Here is a 19,136-nt window from a genome sequence, read left to right as displayed (position 1 = left end):
AAGCAGAAGAGCTGAGAGAGATTCCTCTTGAAGTGCTACTGGGCATTCACTTAGTGCAAAGTAGCAGCCCACTGAAGCTGGGGACAGGACAGCAGGCTAGAAAGATGTCTCCAGAGGAATAGAAAATTAGGGAGCAAAGCTGAAAAGCAAAGAGAACTCCGCAGCAACCATAAGACTGATGGGTAGACAACAAGGTAGAGAGAAGTGTACAGTTTGTAAAGCTATTGACTGGGTTGTCAAGCAAAGAGAGACATCTAGAATCTTTTCCATACTCAAATTCCAAGCTCTGTTGAAGAAGTTTGGCTCCTACCCTTGAAATATTTGAACCCAGTGGTGAATGGAAGGAATTTAACTAAAGTAGCAACAAAGCCAAGACCCACCTCAATTACAGATGATAGTAATTCAACTTCTAGCAGTCAGAGCCAAGACTATGCAATTTTCTAGAGATAAATATTATTTATTCCATCTCTATTCTTTATACCATTGTCATACAATCAACTTATGAGACACATGATGAAGCAGGAAAATGTGACTTGCAATCACGTAAAATGAAAAAAAAAAAGAAAAAGCAGAAATAGCCCCACGGTTGATGCAAATGTTGGGATTAGAATTAAGGACTTTGCAATAATTATGCTATAGATATTGAAGAATCTAGTCGAAGGTGAAAAATGTGATTAGGTGATAATTTCAGTATAAAAGTGGAAACTATTAAAAAGAAGGAAATGGGGGCGCCTGGGTGGCGCAGTCGGTTAAGCGTCCGACTTCAGCCAGGTCACGATCTCGCGGTCTGTGAGTTCGAGCCCCGCGTCAGGCTCTGGGCTGATGGCCCAGAGCCTGGAGCCTGTTTCCGATTCTGTGTCTCCCTCTCTCTCTGCCCCTCCCCCATTCATGCTCTGTCTCTCTCTGTCCCAAAAATAAATAAACGTTGAAAAAAGAAGGAAATGAAGAATTCATTCAGTGGGCTTAATCCAGATTGGACAAAGCAGAACAAAGGATCAGTGAACTTGAAGATGGGCAATGGACACAAAAATAAACCCAAAATGGATGAAGGACCTGAATGTGAGGCAGGAAACCATTAAAACCCTAGAGGAGAGAGCAGGAAAAAAACCTCTTTGACCTCAGCCGCGGCAATTTCTTACTTGACACATCTCCAAACGCAAGGAATTAAAAGCAAAAATGAACTGTTGGGACCTCATCAAGATAAAAAGCTTCTGCACTGCAAAGGAAACAATCCACAAAACTAAAAGGCAACCGACGGAAAGGGAAAAGATATTTGCAAATGACATATCGGACAAAGGGCTAGGATCCAAAATCTATAAAGAACTCACCAGATTCCACACCCGAAAAACAAATAATCCAGTGAAGAAATGGGCAGAAGACATGAATAGACACTTCTCTAAAGAAGACATCCAGATGGCCAACAGACATATGAAAAGATGCTCAGCGTCACTCCTCATCAGGGAAATTCAAATCAAAACCACACTGAGATACCACCTCACGCTGGTCAGAGTGGCTAAAATGAACAAATCAGGAGACTATAGATGCTGGAGAGGATGTGGAGAAACGGGAACCCTCTTGCACTGTTGGTGGGAATGCAAACTGGTGCAGCCACTCTGGAAAACAGTGTGGAGTTTCCTCAAAAAATTAAAACTAGATCTACCCTATGGCCCAGCAATAGCACTGCTAGAAATTTACCCAAGGGATACAGGAGTGCTGATGCATAGGGGCCCTTGTACCCCAATGTTTATAACAGCACTTTCAATAATAGCCAATGTTTATAACAGCACTTTCAATAATAGCCAAATTATGTTAAGAGTCTAAATGTCCATCAACTGATGAATGGATAAAGAAGATGTGGTTTATATATACAATGGAATACTACTTGGCAATGAGAAAGAATGAAATCTGGCCATTTGCAGCAACATGGATGGAACTGGAGGGTATTGTGCTAAGTGAAGTAAGTCAGGCAGAGAAAGACAGATACTATGTTTTCACTCTTATGTGGATCCTGAGAAACTTAACAGAAGACCATGGGGGAGGGGAAGGGGAAAAAAAAGTTACAGAGAGGGAGGGAGGCAAACCATAAGAGACTCTTCAATACTGAGAACAAACTGAGGGTTGATGGGGGGTGGGGGAGAGGGGAAAGTGGGTGATAGGCATTGAGGAGGGCACCTGTCAGGATGAACACTGGGTGTTGTATGGAAACCAATTTGACAATAAAGTATATTTAATATTAAAAAAATAAAAATAAAAAAAGAAGATGGGCAGTTGAAATTATCTCAACTGAAGCACAAAAAGAAGGAAGTCTTTAAAAAGAGAACAGTCTGTGAAACAATAGTAAATGGCCTGACATATGTATAACTGCAGACCTAGAAAATAAGGGGAGAGAGGTTTGGGACAAGAAAAAAAAATGTTTGAAGAGATAATGGTTGACAATTTTCTAAAATTGATGAAAGATATCAACCCACAATGTCAAGAACTCAAAAAACCCTAAAGAGCATAAATATAAAGAAAACTACATCTTGCCACTTCATGGTCAATTAACTGAAAGCCAAAGATAGAAATTTTATAAGCAACCAGAAGAGAAAAGACATATTCAGGGAACCACAATAAGAATGTTGGTGGTTTTTTATTAGAAACAGTTGAGTCCAGAAGGCAATCGAATGACATCTTTAAAGAACTACGAACAACTTTGTTAACGTAGCAAAAATATTCATTTAAAAAAAGAAGGTAGTCTATGGCCATACCACCCTGAATACACCCAATATCATCTGAACCCGGAAGCTAAGCAGGGTTGGGCCTGGTTAGTACTTGGATGGGAGACCACCTGGGAATACCAGGTGCTGTAGGCGATAGATAGATAGATAGATAGATAGATAGATAGATAGGAAGAAAGAAAGAAGATAAACAGGTAAATTTAAATTTAAAAAGAAAGTAAAATGAAGGCATTTTCAGACAGTCAAAAATAGAATAATTCATATCCAAAAGATCTATACTGTAAGAAATACTAAAAGAAGTTCTGCTAGGTGAAAGGAAATCATTCTGAATGAAAGATAGGATCTGCAAAAAAGAAGAAAGCACTAAATATATGGGTAAATATAAAATAACTTTTTTGTTATTTTTAGTTATGTATATTTATATATCCTATTTTCTTTAAAAGACTGTTGACAGGTTAAAAACAACTAATAGTGAATTATATGGGGCGCCTGGGTGGCGCAGTCGGTTAAGCGTCCGACTTCAGCCAGGTCACGATCTCGCGGTCCGGGAGTTCGAGCCCCGCGTCAGGCTCTGGGCTGATGGCTCAGAGCCTGGAGCCTGTTTCCGATTCTGTGTCTCCCTCTCTCTCTGCCCCTCCCCCGTTCATGCTCTGTCTTTCTCTGTCCCAAAAATAAATAAACGTTGAAAAAAAAAAATAAAAAAAAAAAACAACTAATAGTGAATTATAGGAGGTAATCAATATTAAGGGGCTTATAACATATATAGAAATAAAATTTATAACAGGATCACACAAGATGGGAGGGACATAAATATAAGTATATATAAGTTCTTACATTATTCAATAGTAATATATGATTTGAAGGTAGACAGTGGTAAGAATGCACATTATGATCTAAAATAACATGAACAGCTACTTCAGAAAATTCAATAGAGGAATTTAAAATGGGATACAAAAAATATTTGACTCATTCACATGAAAGCAGGTAGATAAATTTAAGCTCAACTATGCCAGTTGTATTCAGTGTAAATAGTTTAAACTCTCCATTTGAAAGGCACAGAATAAAAAGCAAGAACCAACTAGATGCTGATGAGACATTTTAAAAATATGAAGAAACAGGAGATAGAGGTTTCCAGTTATGGAATAAATAAGTCACAGGAATAAAAGGCATAGCATAATGAATATAGTCCGTGATATTGTAATAGCGTTTTATGGTGACAGATAGTAGCCATATTTGTGGTGAGGATAGCATAGCATATAGAGAATTTGAATCACAGTGTTGTACATCTGAAACTAATGTACCATTGTGTATCAACTATACTCAAAAATTTTTAATGAATAAACAGTTTGAAATAAAAACAACTGGAAAAGATGTGCTTTGCAAACAGCATAAGAAAGTAGAATTCAAGGCAAAATTAAGAGTAATCTTACATCAAGAAGGTATAACTATTATAAGTGTACATGTACCAGGTAACAGCATAAAAACATATGAATCTCAAACTGATAAACTCTCTCAGTTATTGATAGAATATACAAAAATTAATAAAGATATAGATGATATGAATAATGCTATCAACTGATTTGGTATACTGATATTTGCAGAACACTCTACCCCAAAGCTATAGAAAATATATTCTTTTTTAGCACATATGAAATATTCACCAAGAGAGACCATATGCTTAGCCACAAAATGGGTATCAATAAATTTCAAAAGATTGACATTCTATAGAATGTATTCTTTGGCTTCAATAGAATTAAAATGAATAGAAAAAAAATCATAAATATTTATAACTGATAATGGAAAAATATATAAAAATTCATGAGATTCACCACTTTACTTCAGTTAAAAATAGTCTTAATATTAGGGTAATTTCTTTAAAATATTAAAATTCAACTTGTCATTAAAAAAACAAACATTTATGGGATTCAGCTACAGCAGTGCTTAGAGGAATATTAGTAGCTTTCAGTACTCCATTAGGAAAGAAGGAATGAAAGAACTAAGCTTCCACCTTAAAAAGTAGAAAAAGAAAAAATTAAACCTATAGTATAGTAAGTAGAAGAAAGGAAATAATAAACAGAGGAATGAAAATCAGTGAAACAGAAAGACAATAGAGAAAATAAATGTGCGATAATTAATTTATTGTCTGTCAGCTCTAATTCACCCTTCTAAGTCCTGCTATGTGATAGTGAAGCTGGATGCTGTAAACATTTTTCCTTTGCCAGCTGGCTTGATACTAGAATTCCTCAATAGATATTGTTGGTGGTTCTCTGCCAAGTCATAGTAGGAGAGAAAGGGTTTTCCTTATTGGTAGTCTTGTGTGTTTTTCCTGCCACATTAGCTAGCAGTTGAGCATATGGGAGGCCCAGTAGTCTTTACCTCAGCCTCCCCACTGAGCAAGCCCCAGCTTACCCACACCCTCTGGTAAATTTCCCTGCCCCTGATAGGCCACTTCCACAGACCAGCTGCAGTTCACCCAGACCCCTGTGTAGGAAATTTCTCAACCACCCAGCTTACTATTAACCAGGTCTGGCCTTGCCCTTTAGCAAGTTCATTCTCTACAGGGAAGGTTTTGTGTTACTGTGGCAGCAAGATCCATGCATTAAGGTGGGAGTCTCAGTGGAGGGTTCTTTTCTTCTGAGTACTTAATTCATTATTTACTTATTTTCTCTCCATTTAGTGGTGGCGGCTGTGTTGTGCAATTGCTAATTTTGGACACCTTAGACAAGTACTATCCAACAGAAGCCACATACATAATTTTAAATTTTCTAATAGCCACACTAAAAAAGGTAAAAAGAAACAGATAAAGTTAATTTTATTTATTATTATTATTATTATTTTAATTTTTAGCGTGAGCAGGGGAGGGGGCAGAGGGGGAGAGAATCTTTTAAGCAGGCTCCATACTCAGTGCAGAGCCTGATGCAAGGCTCAGTCCCATGATCCTGGGATCATGACCTGAGCCAAAACCAAGAGTCAAATGCTCAACTGACTGAGCCACTCAGGCGCCCAGAGTTAATTTTAATAATATATTTTATTTAACCCAGTATATCTGAAATATCCTTTTAATATAAAATGAGTATTAAAATTTTAAGCTATTTTAACCTTTTTTTCATATGAAGTCTTTGAAATTCAGTGTATATTTTATGTTTACAGCACATCTCTGTTCCAGTTAGCTACATTTCAAGTGCTCAGAAGCCACTTCTGTGGGTAGTGGCTATCTACCATATTGGATAGTGTAGCTTTAACTCCTCTTTTACTCCTTGTCATTGTTGACCACCTTTTACTTGCTAATATTCTTCATATTAAATGTTCCCTGTTCAAATTGCTGATGTTGTCTGTTTCTCGACTGAATCCTGATTGATTCAGTCAACAAAGCCAAAAACTGGATCTTGAAAAGATTGAATTGATAAACTTCTAGCAATATTGATCAGGGTGAAAAAGGGAGAAAATTTCTATCATAGCATTTCTATCATTCTTTATCAGGAATAAAAAAGGGGGCTATCACTAGAGATTCTCTAAACTTCAAAAGTATTATAAAGGATGTAAACATGATGCCAGTAAATTAGACAACCAAGATGAAATGAAAAATTTCTTGAAAGTACAAGTTACAGAATTCTCAGAAAAAGAAAAAAAAGGAAGAGTGAATAGTCCTTTATCTCTTAAAGAACTTGAATTTATAATGGAAAACCTTTCCATAAATAAAACTCCAGGCCCAGAATGGCTTTAATTGTGAATTCTATCATGTATTTGAGAAAGAAATCATACCAATTTTACAGTACTTCTCAGAAAATATGGGGAAATGTTGGGAACACTTCCCCAAAACATTTGTTTTATGAAACCAGCATAATTCTAATACCATACTCTAATATCAAAACCTGATAAAGAGATTTTAAGGAAAAAAAGGGGGGGATAGCCAAATGTCTCCCAGAAACAGACTCAGATATTCTTAATAATATATTAACAAATTGAAATTAGCAATATTTTTAAACAATACTACATCATGATCCAGTGAGGTTTATTCCAGGAATACAAAAGTGGTTCAACATTATAAAAGTCAATTAAAATAATTCTTCCTAGTAATAGAATAAAGGAAAATATATTATGATTATCTCAATAGATGAAGAAAAAGCATTTGACAGAATTCAACATTGATTTATGATTAAAAATACCTTTAAACTAGGAATAGAAAATTTGTGTTAATTTGATAAAGGTTGTCTATAAGAAAACATAACTAATGTCATTCTTAATGGTGATATATTGAGTACTTTCTGCCTAAGATAAGGAGTAAAGCAAGGATATGTACTTTTACCACTTACTGAAAGCTAACCAGTGTAATTGGGAAGGAAAGAGTAGATAATTAGCTTACTAGCTTATTACCCTCTTCCCCATATTTCCTATCATAGCATTATATTTTTTTCTAATAGTTAGTACTTTTTAAATTTATCTCCAGATTATCAATCTTCCTCAGTAAGCTCCAGGAAGGAGGGACCTAGTGTTATATCTGGCCTGTATTAAGAATTATAATATTTGACGTATGAGTGAATACATTTAATGTTTGGGGAACCTTATCTTCTGTATCTTTTCATATTTATTGTGGAGAGATAATCACTAATTTATCCCCAGGGAAGAAGTTAAAGATTTCATTGGTGAGTTTAGTAGAAGGACCTAGGTGAGCATAGCTCAGATTGTACCTTTTCTTCACTTGCTAAGAACACATATCCTATTCTCTTCTCCTGAGTCATAAATTTTATAGGGGAGCCCCCATTGCAGGGAAGGTGTTGCTTATCATTGGGTGGGTAAATCTGTTTTATTCAGGGATGAAATATTCTCAAGCTTACCTGCCCATAAACCTAGTATGTTTTCTCCAATTCTTCTTTACTAGTAATGTGGTCTATATTTTGATCTTTAACTGTGATTTATGTTCCCTTCCTTTACAAGCAAAAAGGGAAGGGAGTGTTACTGAGTCATCTTAAACTCTATCATCTATCTAAAAACTAAAAACTTATTTATAAAAAAAATCATAGAGGGGTGCCTGGGTAGCTCAGTCGGTTAAGTGTCCGACTCTTGATTTTGGCTCAGGTCATGATCTCATGGTTTGTGGGATTGAGCCCCATGTTAGGCTCAGCACTGACAGCATGGAGCCTGCTTGGGCTTCTCTGTATCCCTCTCTCTCTCTGCCCCTCTCCTACTCATGTTCTCTCACTCAATAAGTAAACATTTAAAAAATCATAGAATTTTTAACTACTACTTAGGAAAAAAAAGTTGTAACGTAAAAGGCAGAGAAAGGTTGCTATCATTAAAATATAAGGAGCTCTTACAAGTCCAAAGAGAAAAATTCATTGCCATAGAAAACCAAGCAAACATAAGCTGCAACTCACAAAAGAAGAAATATCCAAATGGCTAGTAATAATAGCTGCCATTCATTGAGGACTTACTGTATACTATGTCCTTAACAATTTACTTGCATTATGTCATGTAAACAGTAACAATGGTTTTTTTTGTTTGTTTTACTGTAGCAAATACATAGTTTTTATTATATGCTAGCTACTCTAAGCACATTACTTACAATCTACCTATTTTATAAACAAGGAAGCAGGCAGGAGGAGTTTAGCCATTTGTGCAAATAGTTGAGCCAGTCTTTTAACTCAGGAGGTCTGAGTTTAGAGCCTATGTGTGGTTTTTTTTTTAACATTTATTATTTTTTTTTTTATTTTTTTTTTTTTAATTTTTTTTTTTTCCAACGTTTATTTATTTTTGGGACAGAGAGAGACAGAGCATGAACGGGGGAGGGGCAGAGAGAGAGGGAGACACAGAATCGGAAACAGGCTCCAGGCTCTGAGCCATCAGCCCAGAGCCTGATGCGGGGCTCGAACTCCCGGACCGCGAGATCGTGACCTGGCTGAAGTCGGACGCTTAACCGACTGCGCCACCCAGGCGCCCCAACATTTATTTTATTTTTGAGAGAGTGGATGTGTGTGTGCATGCGTGAGGGAAGGACAGAGAGAGAGAGAGGGACAGAGGATCCAAAATCAGGCTCTATGCTGACAGAAGAGAGCCTAATGCAGGGCTCAAACTCACCAACCATGAGATTGTGACCAAGCTGAAGTCAGAAGCTTAACTGACTGAGCCACCCAGGTGCCCTTAGATCCTGGGTTTTTTAAATGCTACTTTATACTTCTTGTCCACAAAACAAAGAAATATGATGCTTTCCTACTCATTTTAATTTTATTTTTAAATTTCAAAAACAGTACGTGATTGTACTAACAAATGTGAACAGTGCAACTGTGTGTAAAATAAAAAATAATTACTTTATTTGCACTCCTAAATTCTACTCTTCAAAGGTAAAAGCTATTGACCACTTGATATGCATTCTTCAAGATTTTCAAGAAAATAAAATTTTAAAATTTTAAAAATTATTTTTCTGTTTATTCCATGTGTATGTATGTGTTAGTTTTTTTTTTTTTTTTTTAAACCTTTAACACATGCTATTGGCAAGTGTATGGGGAGCAAGCACTTTGGTGTACTGCTGCTGAGAGTGTAAATTGGTACACTATATCTGGTGGAAAATTTGGTGTGTCTATAAAAATTTTAAATGTGCTTACCTTATCCATTCATTGTTTTTCAAGGGACTATTTCTAGGAAAAATAGAACAAATGCCCCAGAATGTTTAAGATGAATGCATAAAGATAAGGATAGACACTGCATGGTTTATAGTAGCAATTTTTTTTTTTAATCACACCATTGGAAACAGCCGTTGTCTAAACTGTCCAGGTTTAGAGAATTAGTGTGTTTACTATATAATTAGTTAACTAATGGTAGAATTGCTGTTGATTTTTTTTTCTTTGTAAGATATATCAGAGTAGATTTTAGAATTAAAAAGAAAAGCTACTACCCGCTGAGGAAATCAGTTAATTACCTGAAGTCACAGTCTCCACACTGAAAATCACTATCAGGAGATGTGTACATAACTTATCAATATAGCACCTGATACTCACTAAATATCTGGTATTATTATTACTATCTCTGTATCTCCACAGTTAGCATTTTTTGGTAATCAGAAATAACAAATTACAAAAGAGTACCTCAGCAAAGCATTGTGTATACCATATTAACTATCAAAGGTTTATGAAAGACCAATTCTTAGAATCAACAGACATAAATTCAGGTATTCTGGCTCTTTGTGAACATGGGCAAGTCCCTAAATTTTAAAAATAATCCTATCTGCCAAATGGAGATACCAACCAAAGAGGTAAACTGAGGATTATTTTGAGGAACAAATGTAAATTATTTGAAAAGTAGAGTGCTATACAAACACATTTAGTGTAGGAAGCTGGTTTTAAGCATATTATTAGATTGTCTAATGCCTAGTACAATGCTTGAAATCTAATCACTATACATTTCTTAACATATTTTTGAATTTATAAATTGTGTGGTTTCTTCCTGCATATTCAAAGTTTGATTTATGTATAATAATTTCATATGTAGAGTTTGAGCTTTTCACTTTTTCCAGAATGTGTTGTTGTAATAGAAAAAATAACTATTAAAATTTGTGTACATTTTTGTCCGTTTTTCTTACTTTAGGAATGGAACATTACTAAACTTTCAATTGAGTATGATTCTGAGCCCTTTGGAAAGGAACGAGATGCAGCCATTAAGAAACTGGCTACTGAAGCTGGAGTAGAAGTTATTGTACGAATTTCACATACATTATATGACCTGGACAAGTAAGGTTTTCTTTTATTCTGGTAGAATATACATAACATAAAATTTGTTATCTCAACCATTTTTAAGCATACAGTTCAGTGGTATTAAGCACATGGACCAGTAAGTTTTAACCTGTAGGACTTAAGTTTGTGAAATGAAAATAACAACATACACATAGAATTGTGGGAGAATTAAATGAATGTATGTTAAGTCCTTAGCCTTTTAACTGCTGTGATTTTTTATTTACTCAATGAGAGATGCCAAAATTACAGGCACATTTAGTGCATAAGACAAAAATACTCAGAATTTCACTTTCAAAACTATTATGAGTGTCACATAATTTTCCTTGACTGTTCTAACTCAACCTGTGGTCTTGCCTTTCAGGGCTCTTAGTAATATTAATCTCATAGTTTATATGACATAAAGCTATACTATGCTTTGATATGTTCAGTATGATTGTCTTAAATTATTTTATTTCATGCATGTATATCTTTTTTTAATGTTTATTTATTGTGAGAGAGTTAGAAAGAACATTTACACAAGTGTGCAAGCAGGGGAGGGGCAGAGAGAGAGAGAAGGAATCCCGGGGGGGCCTGATCCCATGAACCATGCATGACCAGAGCTGAAACCAAGAGTCAGATGCTTATCTAACTGAGCCATCCAGGTGCCTCTCCTGTATGTATACCTCGTCTGGATTTTAATTTCAGATGCAAGTTGTATGTAATACTACTTTGCATAGCAGTAGTCCTCTAAAATGTGGCATCTTATTTCTCAAAGTGTATTTTTTTTTTAATATCATTTCTTGGTGATGCTTTGTCCAAAAAAAATTCTGTGGTAAGTTTAAATTTAGAAAGTATTTATATTCTTTGAATTTTGAAGGTTTATAAGATTCATTAGCGTACTAACTTTTGGCATACTGTCATCCTTACAAGTGCTGAACTTGAAATCTCATAATTTATGTACCTTTTAAATTGTTTTACTTTTTTAGTTCTTTACTCATTTTATCTAGTTAATAAAGCTAATTCTATAAGTTACACGAAAAACTAGTTAATTTTGTTCTACTTTTCCAAATGTATAAAAACTGTAGTTTGATTCAGGCAGGGGTCTTATTTGATATTAAGCCGAAAGTCATATATCTCTTATATATATATATCTTATTGTTTTTGGTGCAATTATGAATGAGATTATTTTCTTAATTTCACTTCCAAATTCATTCCATGAGGCCAGTTCAGCCTGATACCAAAGCCAGATAAAGACCAAAAAAAAAAAAAAAGAACTACAGGCTAATATTTCTCATGAATATAGATGCAGAAATTCTCAAGAAAATATTAGCAAATCAATTTCAGCAATACATTAAAAAAATCATACATCACGATCAAGTGCAATTTATTCCAGAGATGCAGAGGTGGCTCAATATTCGCAAAAAATCAACATGATACATCACACCAATAAGAGAAAGGATTAAAACCATTATGATCATTTTAATAGATGCATAAAAAGCATTTTACAAAGTACAACATCCACTCATGATAAAAACCTTCTGCAAAGTAGGTCTAGAGAGAATGTATCTCAACATAATAAAGCCTTGTATGAAAAACTCACAGTCAACATTATATTTAATTGTGAAAAACTGAGAGCTTTACCCCTAAAGTCAGGAACAAGACAAGGATATCCACTCTCACCATTTTTATTCAACATAGTACTGGAATTCCTAGCCACAGCAATTAGGCAACATAAAGAAACAAAAGGCATCCAAATTGGTAAAGAAGAAGTAAAACTCTTGACTATTTATAGATGCCATGATACTGTATATAAAAATCCCTAAAGACTCCACCAAAACACTACTAGAACTGATAAATGAATTCAGTAAAGTCACAGGTTATAAAATCAGTGTGCAGAAATCTTTTTGCATTCTTATACACCATTAAGGAAAAATGGAATTTAAGAAGACAAATGAACATAAGGAAAAAAAGAGAGAGGCAAAGCAAGAAACAGACTCTCAACTATAGAGAATAAACTGATGGTTACCAGAGGGGGAGGTAGCTGGGAGGATGGGTTAAATAGGTGATGGAGATTAAGGAGGACACTTGTGATGAACACTGGGTGTTGTATGAAGTGTTGAATCACTAAAGTATACACTTCAACCTAATATAATACAGTATGTTAACTAACTGGAATTTAAATTAAAAACTTTGTAAAAATGTACTATATTTGGATTAAGGAAACCTTGATTTCCTATTTATTAGTTATGCAACCTTGACTAACTTATTTAACTCTTTGAGTAGACTCTAGTTTTTGATCCATAAAATGAAGGAATTAGATTTTACAGTATTTCTTTATTAGGGCTAAATGTCAAGCAAATGGCCATCGTAAAAGAAAATAATTGGTTATTCCCAAATAGTGTCTGATCCAAACTACCATTGTCAAAGCTAATTTTTCTTTTTACTATAACTTGATTGAGGCAATCAGTGATCAGAAGTGAATGTAAAATGTACATAAGATACATATGCTGACATTTTAAACAAATGCATGATAAGCACAATAGAAAATAGCAAGTGATTGTCACTACAGTAATATAGAATCCTAATTAATGAGACTTGCTTATTGCTCCTTGATATTGTATTGGTCTGGTTTAGTTTTTACTGATGACTAAGAGATTCTTTGAGCTGAGTTTTAATGTTTTTACCTTTTCATATGTATTATTTTTATGTTATTGCCTTTAGGCTAATTTAGCTGCTTGTTTTTTTCACTCATAGATATTTAATGATACCCTTTGTCGTAAAGGTTTTGGTATTTGCATACTGTATATTTTTGACAAGTAGCAGATGTTTAAAAAATTGTGAGAATGGTTTTTAGATTCAATAACTACTTTAGTAATTTTCATGGTTGTATAAGGAGCTTACATCTGCCTAGAAGTCTTAAGTAATTAATTTTATTTTCTGATTTTAAGCCTTTTCAGAACTTACCAGTTAAATTATATTTTTATTTTACTTTGTTATTAGGATCATTGAACTCAATGGTGGACAACCACCTCTTACTTATAAAAGATTCCAGACTCTCATCAGCAAAATGGAACCACTAGAGATACCCGTAGAGACAATTACTTCAGAACTAATAGAAAAGTGCACAACTCCTCTGTCTGATGACCATGATGAGAAATATGGAGTCCCTTCACTGGAAGAACTTGGTAGGTGTAAATGGTAATAAATGCAGAGCTTAAGAGTTAATAAATCACTCAGAAAATCTCACTTCTAATTTGACATGTAAAGTATTTTGCATTAAGAGGGAAAGGAGAAAAAAATCTAAAAGAAACTCTTAAACTAAGAAGTGATAAATCTGTATTATTTATGTGTTCTGTAAATGTGATCTATCTGTGATCACCTTAAGATGTTCATCCTAAAGAAGAGAGACCACGATGTATCCTTATATATGAGGAGTTATCCAGGGCCGTCAATTCATTTTTATGCTACTGTCATAAATTATTCTGCAAAGTATTTTTTTCCTACCTGTTGCGGTTCAATGAAAATTATTTTAGTTCCAGAAGAATATTTTTTCTTTTTTCTTTTTTTTGTTTTTTTTTTAGGTTTTGATACAGATGGCTTACCCTCTGCAGTATGGCCAGGTGGAGAAACTGAAGCACTTACACGTTTGGAACGGCATTTGGAAAGAAAAGTATGATAACATAGATCATGCTTGTGTTTCCAAACTGGCATCTAAAGAATAATTTCACTCTTTTTTAAAACCAAAAAGTAGACTGTTGAACAAGAGGAATTGAGAGAAATAGTTAAAACAGCACAGACCTAATTGTTTGAAAATTAACAACCATCTCTTCATTTAGATATTTTTTTTCCTCCTCTGCTGATTATTTCCTCTTTAGCTACTACCAATACTACCTCTTCTTTCTGTGTAAGCTGGTATCTGATGACCATAACTTTGAAGCTAAGATAAAGTTCTTCTATTTCACCTTTACCTCAGTGTCAAGGAGACAGGTTGAAAGTGCTCTCAGCTTCGTGTTAGGAATTTGAAGGTAATTTATTTCATATGAGTATGTGCTACACCAGGATGGCTAAAACAAAAGAATGTTTAATTGTATTCTGCTGTGTTTTTAATTAAAACATGATTGTGGCTGGGATAATAAGATATTATTCTCCAAGAAGTATGTAACTTTTTTTTTGTTTTTGTTTTTGAGAGAGGTTAGAGAGTGTGAGCAGGGGAGGGGCAGAGGGAGAAGGAGAGAGAATCTTAAGCAGGCTCCATGCCCAGCACAATGCCTGAAGCGGGGTTTGATCTCATGACCATGAGATCATGACCTGAGCAGAAATCAAGAGTTGGACACTCAACCGAGCCACCCAGACGCCCCAGAACTATGTAACTTTAAAGAAATATATATCAGTTTTAAATACTCTTTAAAATGGAAAAGGCAATTAGTTAGCATAATTCTCTCTGTGTATTTTCAGGCGTGGGTGGCAAACTTTGAAAGACCTCGAATGAATGCAAATTCACTGCTTGCTAGCCCTACTGGACTCAGTCCTTATCTTCGATTTGGTTGTTTGTCATGTCGACTATTTTACTTCAAACTAACAGATCTCTACAAAAAGGTACTATCTAAAACTGAAGCTTGATTTTCAGAATACTTTTTTAAAAATTGCTTATAATACTTATTTGCATTTTAACCTTAGGTAAAGAAGAACAGTTCCCCTCCCCTTTCCCTTTATGGGCAACTGTTATGGCGTGAATTTTTCTATACAGCAGCAACAAATAATCCACGCTTTGATAAAATGGAAGGAAACCCCATCTGTGTTCAGATTCCTTGGGATAAGAATCCTGAGGCTTTAGCAAAATGGGCAGAAGGACGGACAGGCTTTCCATGGATTGATGCCATCATGACACAGCTTCGTCAGGAGGGTTGGATTCACCATTTAGCCAGACATGCAGTTGCTTGCTTCCTGACCCGAGGTGACCTGTGGATTAGTTGGGAAGAAGGAATGAAAGTAAGTATTCTGCTAACTAATATGGTACAGTCTTATTTTGAAAGACTCTGTACTTTATTAAACAATTCCTATAAGTTGTCTATTATGTAGATTCGTTTATAGTCTAATTTTTTCAGTGGGTAAAGAATTTAAATCCCTAAAGAGGCACACTCTTGGAGAGCAGAATGGTATAATCAGATAGGAAAAATGTGAAAACTGGTTTGATTAACCTAAAGTCATTTCAGAGACTGAACCAGCCTAGCCATCAAGGGGACTATAAGGTTTAATAACACTCTGGACTTACTAGATTAACATATTTATAGGTGATTATTTCTACTACAAAAAAGGATTCACCTGGAATTCTTAGAAATATTGAATTTATATTGTAAGATTTTAAGCCTGTATCATTTTACTTAACTTCAAAATCACAGCTTTTTAGTAACCTAGTATGTAAAGTGAAACATACTGCGTTTTATGACATCATCTTGTGGTTATATGTAATAGGACTTGATTTACCTTCCTGTTTATAACATAACTTTCCCCTATCCAAGGACCATTTCTGATCCATTAAAAAAAATTTTTTTTAATGTTTGTTTATTTTTGAGAGTCAGGGTGCAAGCCAGGGAGGAGCAGAGAGAGGGAGACACAGAATCTGAAGCAGGCTCCAGGCTCTGAGCTGTCACCATGGAGCCCGATGCAGGGCTCAAACTCACGAACCATGAGATCATGATCTGAGCCAAAGTCAGACCCTCAACCAACTGAGCCACCCAGGCGCCCCATCTGATCCTTTTTTTGGGTTTTTTTTTTTTTTTTTTTTGCATCTCCTATATTTCCTAGTACAAAGTTGTACGTGAGGTAGATGTTATAGCAAACACTTAATGAATTTATAAAAATTCATTTTAACTTGGTCAAGGAATTCCAAATTTAAACTCTATAATGCTAGTGCATTTTTAAAGGTCATTTAGATATATATTTTTTTAATTTTATTTTTTTAATTTACATCCAAATTAGTTAGCATATAGTGCAACAATGATTTCAGGAGTAGATTTCTTTTTTTTTTTTTTTTTTTTAACATTTTTATTTTTATTTTTGAGACAGAGAGAGACACAGCATGAATGGGGGAGGGGCAGAGAGAGAGGGAGACACAGAATCAGAAGCAGGCTCCAGGCTCTGAGCCATCAGCCCAGAGCCCGACGCGGGGCTCGAACTCGCAGACCGCAAGATCGTGACCTGAGCTGAAGTCGGACGCTTAACCGACTAAGCCACCCAGGCGCCCCCAGGAGTAGATTTCTTAATGCCCCTTACCCATTTAGCCCATCCAGCCTTCCACAACCCCTCCAGCAACCCTTTGTTTGTTCTCCATATTTAAGAGTCTCTTCTGTTTTGACCCCCTCCCTGTATTTATTTTTTTTGTTTCCTTTCCCTTATGTTCATCTTTTTTTTCTCTTAAAGTCCTCATATGAGTGAAGTCATATGATGTTTGTCTTTCTCTAATTTCACTTAGCATAAAATCCTCTAATTCCATCCACAAAGTTGCAAATGGCAAGATTTCATTCTTTTTGATTGCCGAGTAATACTCCATTGTCTATATATACCACATCTTCTTTATCCATCCATCCATCAATGGACATTTGGGCTCTTTCCGTACTTTGGCTATTGTTGATAGTACTGTTTATAGTGCTGTAAACATTGGTATACATTTGTCCCTTCAAAATAGCATACCTATATCCCTTGGATAAATACCTAGTAGTGCAATTGCTGGGCCGTAAAATAGTTCTATTTTTAATTTTTTGAGGAACCTCCATACTGTTTTCCAGAGTGGCTGCACCAGCTTGCATTCCCATAAAGGTCATTTATATTTGAGTGCTCCCTCTATGTAGGCCAGTGGTACCAAGCTTCTAAAGTTTTGTTAGTGATTTATTTGGTAATATGTTTGCTTTCTCGAAAATGTTTACTGCTTTTTTCTTTCATTTTTTATTTGAATCGTTGACTTGAGTATTTTACCCTGGTCCCAATACCACCGGCAAAGATTAGAAAGGTGAATTCTATTCAGAAATTCACTTATATTACTGATATTTTTCTTTCCCTGAAATAACTCATTACAGAACAGAACATTGACAAAGAGGCTGACTTTAGAAAGTTTAATTTTATAGTTCTGTGCTAGATTTTCTTTTCCTTGACTTTTGATCTACAGAGACCTGGAAAATGGTTGCTTTGAGAATTATATGTGTACAAACTAATTGGTTACTGTTACTTCTGAAGGTATTTGAAGAATTATTGCTTGATGCAGATTGGAGCATAAATGCTGGAAGTTGGATGTGGCTGTCTTGTAGTTCCTTTTTCCAACAGTTTTTTCACTGCTATTGCCCTGTTGGTTTTGGTAGGAGAACAGATCCCAATGGAGACTATATCAGGTAAATCAAGGGTGATTTTTATTCAGTTTGGAATAACTAGTCCAGGAAGAAATTTTTATGTTTAAGCAACACTTAAGGTTTTCCCCACTTATCATGGGCAGCAGAAATGAGGAGATGGGTAAACAAATCATTTAAATGGTATTAACTTGATTTTGATCATTCACAGCTAATAATTAGTTTGTTATAATTTGCTTATAGTTCATTTTATTAATAGTTTTTCTTCCTTCTCCCAAAAGGCGTTATTTGCCTGTCCTAAGAGGTTTCCCTGCAAAATATATCTATGATCCCTGGAATGCACCAGAAGGTATCCAAAAGGTAGCCAAATGTTTGATAGGAGTTAATTATCCTAAACCGATGGTGAACCATGCTGAGGCAAGCCGTTTGAATATTGAGAGGATGAAACAGATTTATCAGCAGCTTTCACGATATAGAGGACTAGGTATGTCAGCAATTACCTTTTGTTTGTTTCTTTGGCAGTTGTTTATGTGTACCTATCCTTGAATTTGATCTTGAGCATAACTTAATAGGAAATTTTTTCCCTTTAGGTCTTCTTGCATCAGTGCCTTCTAATCCTAATGGGAATGGAGGCCTCATGGGATATTCTCCTGGAGAAAATATTCCAGGTTGTAGCAGCAGTGGAAGTAAGTGAAAAGGAATTTTTACACTTAGTAACATAAAGAGATTAATAATCAAATACATATTTATTGAATCCTCACTACGTTTTTAAAAAATCTATCTTTTGTAATCTATCTTTGTATAGTAGGTTCTTTGTACACATGCATACATGTTTATATACATGCACTCACACATGTATACCCTCATTTCATTAGTGAAATTTTAGAGATGAAAAACATCTTTACACATAGTAGAATTTAGGTCAAGAAGTTTTCTTGGAAGATTGTGGGGTGGATAGCAATTTGGGTAGGCAGATGAAGGAGAGAGCATTATGGACCTGGAAATGGGAGCAAGTGATTATGGAAAGATCCTGAGGATTTGACTTGCTATTAAAGCATTCTTCCCTCCAGTTTTTGTTCCATTTGAAAGGATTAGATACTTCTGAAGCATATCCATTTTTTCCCTCTATCCTGTTTGTAGGCTTTTATCTTATAGTGTCTCACAAGGCATATCAAAGGTCAATATTCTATGTAACTTGTATACAGATGTATTGAAGTATTTTTGTTCTTAAAATAAAACAAAGCATAATCTAATTATAATAATTTAAAAAAATTTTTTTAAATGCTTATTTATTTTTGAGAGAGAGAGAGACACACACACAGTGGGAGCAGGGGAGGGGCAGAGAGAGAGGGAGACACAGAATCTGAAGCAGGCTTCAG

The 19,136-nt window shown here is 35.1% G+C and overlaps 1 protein-coding gene and 1 non-coding gene across 3 annotated transcripts in view; both read left to right on the top strand.

Annotated features, from left to right (window-relative positions):
- The window catches only part of CRY1 (cryptochrome circadian regulator 1), a 95,130-nt gene that overhangs the window by 69,922 nt on the left and 6,072 nt on the right, over positions 1-19,136 (top strand). For both annotated transcript variants that reach the window (XM_045465415.1, XM_045465416.1), the window contains 8 exons: positions 10,296-10,438; positions 13,421-13,605; positions 14,002-14,090; positions 14,876-15,016; positions 15,098-15,409; positions 17,651-17,802; positions 18,039-18,241; positions 18,348-18,443. In XM_045465415.1, the coding sequence (XP_045321371.1) occupies positions 10,296-10,438; positions 13,421-13,605; positions 14,002-14,090; positions 14,876-15,016; positions 15,098-15,409; positions 17,651-17,802; positions 18,039-18,241; positions 18,348-18,443 (1,321 nt within the window). The remainder of the gene's footprint in view (positions 1-10,295; positions 10,439-13,420; positions 13,606-14,001; positions 14,091-14,875; positions 15,017-15,097; positions 15,410-17,650; positions 17,803-18,038; positions 18,242-18,347; positions 18,444-19,136) is intronic.
- Positions 2,734-2,852, top strand: LOC123592232. Its single transcript, XR_006709643.1, has one exon. It is a non-coding gene; the product is annotated as a 5S ribosomal RNA (ribosomal RNA).

The sequence above is a fragment of the Leopardus geoffroyi genome, chromosome B4 (genome assembly GCF_018350155.1).
Source record: "Leopardus geoffroyi isolate Oge1 chromosome B4, O.geoffroyi_Oge1_pat1.0, whole genome shotgun sequence".
NCBI classification, from domain to species: Eukaryota; Metazoa; Chordata; class Mammalia; order Carnivora; family Felidae; genus Leopardus; species Leopardus geoffroyi.
This window is presented reverse-complemented; position numbering and strand designations above follow the sequence as displayed.